Source organism: Liolophura sinensis, chromosome 4 (genome assembly GCF_032854445.1).
Source record: "Liolophura sinensis isolate JHLJ2023 chromosome 4, CUHK_Ljap_v2, whole genome shotgun sequence".
Classification (NCBI taxonomy): Eukaryota; Metazoa; Mollusca; class Polyplacophora; order Chitonida; family Chitonidae; genus Liolophura; species Liolophura sinensis.
Genome location: NC_088298.1, coordinates 16,685,997 through 16,689,116, shown reverse-complemented (window position 1 = coordinate 16,689,116; position 3,120 = coordinate 16,685,997). Strand labels below are relative to the sequence as shown.

The 3,120-nt window shown below is 44.0% G+C and overlaps 1 protein-coding gene across 1 annotated transcript; it reads right to left on the bottom strand.

The window, feature by feature from the left end:
- Nucleotides 1-783: 783 nt before the first annotated feature.
- On the bottom strand, nucleotides 784-1,899 carry LOC135464457 (probable G-protein coupled receptor 139). Its single transcript, XM_064741882.1, has one exon. It carries the CDS (start codon nucleotides 1,897-1,899, stop codon nucleotides 784-786), a length of 1,116 nt encoding a protein of 371 aa, XP_064597952.1.
- Between the last annotated feature and the right edge of the window lie 1,221 nt (nucleotides 1,900-3,120).

The following is a 3,120-nucleotide window of genomic DNA, read 5'->3' as shown; positions in this document are numbered from 1 at the left end:
ATATAAACCAGTCCTCTGTTTTTGTGTGAAAATTTGTATAGTTGTTTACACAAATGTCCAAAAAAGTTCAGCCCATTATGAACAATTCACGCCGTTGTATTTTAGAAAATATTTGACATTTGCGGCCAAAGATTCACATGGCAAAACAAAGCAGAATGTAAGATTTTTTTGTTGAAAATCACGATGGCTCTTGGAAGAATTGTCGGATGTTTGTTGAGCATCTGACACCCCGTACATTACCTGGGTAAAGACGTGAGAATAAGGAAACATTTCACTTTCTTTTGACGCATGCTCATAAGCTATAGATCTGTATAGAATCATACCCTATGTTGTTTTCTCTATTGATTAAAGACCTAACAGTATCTTTCCGGTTAACGGAGTATCTTGGTAGCAATATCGCTATTGAAAACGACACTGTCACGTCACTTCTCAGTTTATATTCCGGAATGTCCAAGGAAACATTTACAACACAGCTTGGGACCGGGGCATGAGTTAATGAAATAAATCTAACTGACCTCTGTTCGGCTGCGTGGATTGCACAACAGAATCCTTAGACGTTCAACGGCCGATGGTGTGATTTGTATCGTATTTACTGTGGATTTAAACAACTGCGATCATCAGCCAGCCTTTCAGTGTATAATTCAACATAATTTGATTCCACGGTCACTTTGAAGACTTAAAATTCAAGAGCACCTATCCCGCTCTAGGAATGTGACAAAAATCATTAACAGGCACATTAAGCCAGTGTCGTCAATACAGCGCCTCCAAGCTGGCCATTTGAGTCTACAGATTTGACTGCATGCAGTATGTATTCATCGAGCTTTGGTTACATTTGTAGTAAGACATCTTGGAGGCGCCGCTGTAGAACGTCCTCCGGGGCTCCTGACAGCGACATTGAACAATCCTGTAAAAAATATGACGAAAGCGTTTGCTGCTAAGGAAGTAGAATAAGAAATTCAATCCGTGGTTGCAGTCTGCTAGAAAATGCGTTAGCTCTCGTGTCAAAATGTATTGGGCTCTTTCTCGGTCCGAATGAACTTTCCATTTGCTTCTGAACGTGTTGAACATCGCCAGAGGCAGCATCAGGACGACGAACGAGACGGATACCGTTACCAGCATGACCGTGAGATGTGTCTTGTGAGATACCATCCTGGGGCTCTCCGTTCCCGATAGCATCTTTTTCTGTTTCTCCATAGATCGCCGCATGCGGTAAACAATTAGCGAGTTAAGGACGATCAGGATAATGCACGGGAAAATCGCCGTGAGGCAGCTTTCAGTCCAGTACCAGATGCTTTTCCCAAAGTAGGCGTGACTCGGATAAAAATCACACTCCACGCCGTAGGGTTCTTCCAGCTCCACCTGGTGCAACAACAACAGCATGTGCGAGTTGATGAAAATTAAGGCTAACGCGGTTATAGCGACGGCTAGCCGGGCGCGGAACATCGTAAACCAGCTGGACACTTTCAACGGCAACCACACGGCCACGAATCTCTCTATAGTCAACAAGACTAAAATCCACACAGAGAACTGGTCCAAGAAACTTCCGATAAAGCACAGAATTTTGCAGCCGGCATCACCTAATCTGACGTCATGATACGTTAACTGAAGGTAGGCCAACTTCACAAACAAAGTCAACGTGTCGAATATCGCAAGAAGTATGACGTAGAGAGATGACGTTGTGAACGGCTTCAGCTTGGAAATGGTTAATATAGCAGCCGTGTTGAAAACGAGTCCCAAACAGCACAACACCCACAGATAATACTTGTTCATGGCTAAGGCCACCATCCCCTCGGGATAGTCCCTGTATGTCATGTTCTTCCCCATGGGTGGCAAAGTCGTTTGATGGGTGAGAGGTAGCAGTACCTTGTTACCGTATTCCACGGAATAATTGGACACCATCTTGGACACAGGAATAGCGCCCAGTGTGTCTTGAATAAGAATGCAGAGTCAATTCTGAAACAAAACAAACAAATGCTTGTTTGTATTTAAAAGACCGTATTAATGCCAATGTAACTTAAGTTCTTATTTATTTTCAGTAAATGGGTCTTCGTTACCCACCAACGGCCCCGATAGCACAGTTGGTAGAACGTCCGCTTCGGGAGCGGTAGATCCAGGGTCAGTCCTGGATCGAGTCACACCTAAGACCTTAAAAAGAGGAAGTTATAACTTTCTTGCTTGGCGTTCACCATGAAGAGGAAAGTGGTTGACCCGTATCAGTGTAATGGCTCGGGCGGGGCCACATACTTGCCCTCGGCAAGGCGTCTCATTAAAGCAGCACTAGATAAAAGAGTGGTGGAAATCCATCCCGCAACAAGGAGGCACATTACATACACTCTAAAGATTCCTTCGTCGTCATATGATTGCAAAATTGTTAAGTACGACGTTAAACCACAAGCACTATCTCACCCACTCTTTACGCTCCACCCATGTTGTGGACACACGTCAGAGACGGCTAGATTTCAAATCCTGCTTCACCTGAAGTTTAAAATGAATGTGAGTGATCGAACAATGGCTTCGTCATAAATCTGCATGGTTTCATTTTCCTTCAACCCTTCATCTTTGGTCAATTGACTATTCGTTTTCTTTTTTTCATTGTGTTTTCGTTTACTAAAACATTGATTTGGAACTCTTTGTTTCGGCTACGAAATATAAAAGGCATAAACACACCGCCATTATCAAAGGATTAGTGGCTTTGAAATGCAACTTAGCAGGTATTTGAGAGCATGGAGAGTATCACGCATGTAGAAGAAGAGGGATGGACACTACCAGTGACCTTAGCTCGCAAAATTTTCAAACAATAGACAATTTTAACCACATACAGGATGTAAAATCCGTAATGGAACCTTTTGAGCCACATATCCACACCATATCCTGGAAGAAAAATGGTCTTTGACGAACACACGACTGCTTAAAAGTCTACACCCAGCAGCCTCCCACCCATGCGACGGCTTTGAGTTCTAGTCCAGCTCATGCTGGATTCCGCTATGACCGCACGTGGGAAGGTCTGTCACCATCCTGCGGATGGTCATGGGGCTCCCTCGGGCTCTGCTCTGTTCCCTCTCACCATAATGCTGGCCGCTGTTGTATAAGTGAAATATTCTAGAGTACGGCGTAAAACAC

Bases quoted from the DNA above. Each gene is read 5' to 3' on its own strand.
- LOC135464457 (XM_064741882.1), bottom strand. From the start codon at position 1,899: ATGGTGTCCAATTATTCCGTGGAATACGGTAACAAGGTACTGCTACCT.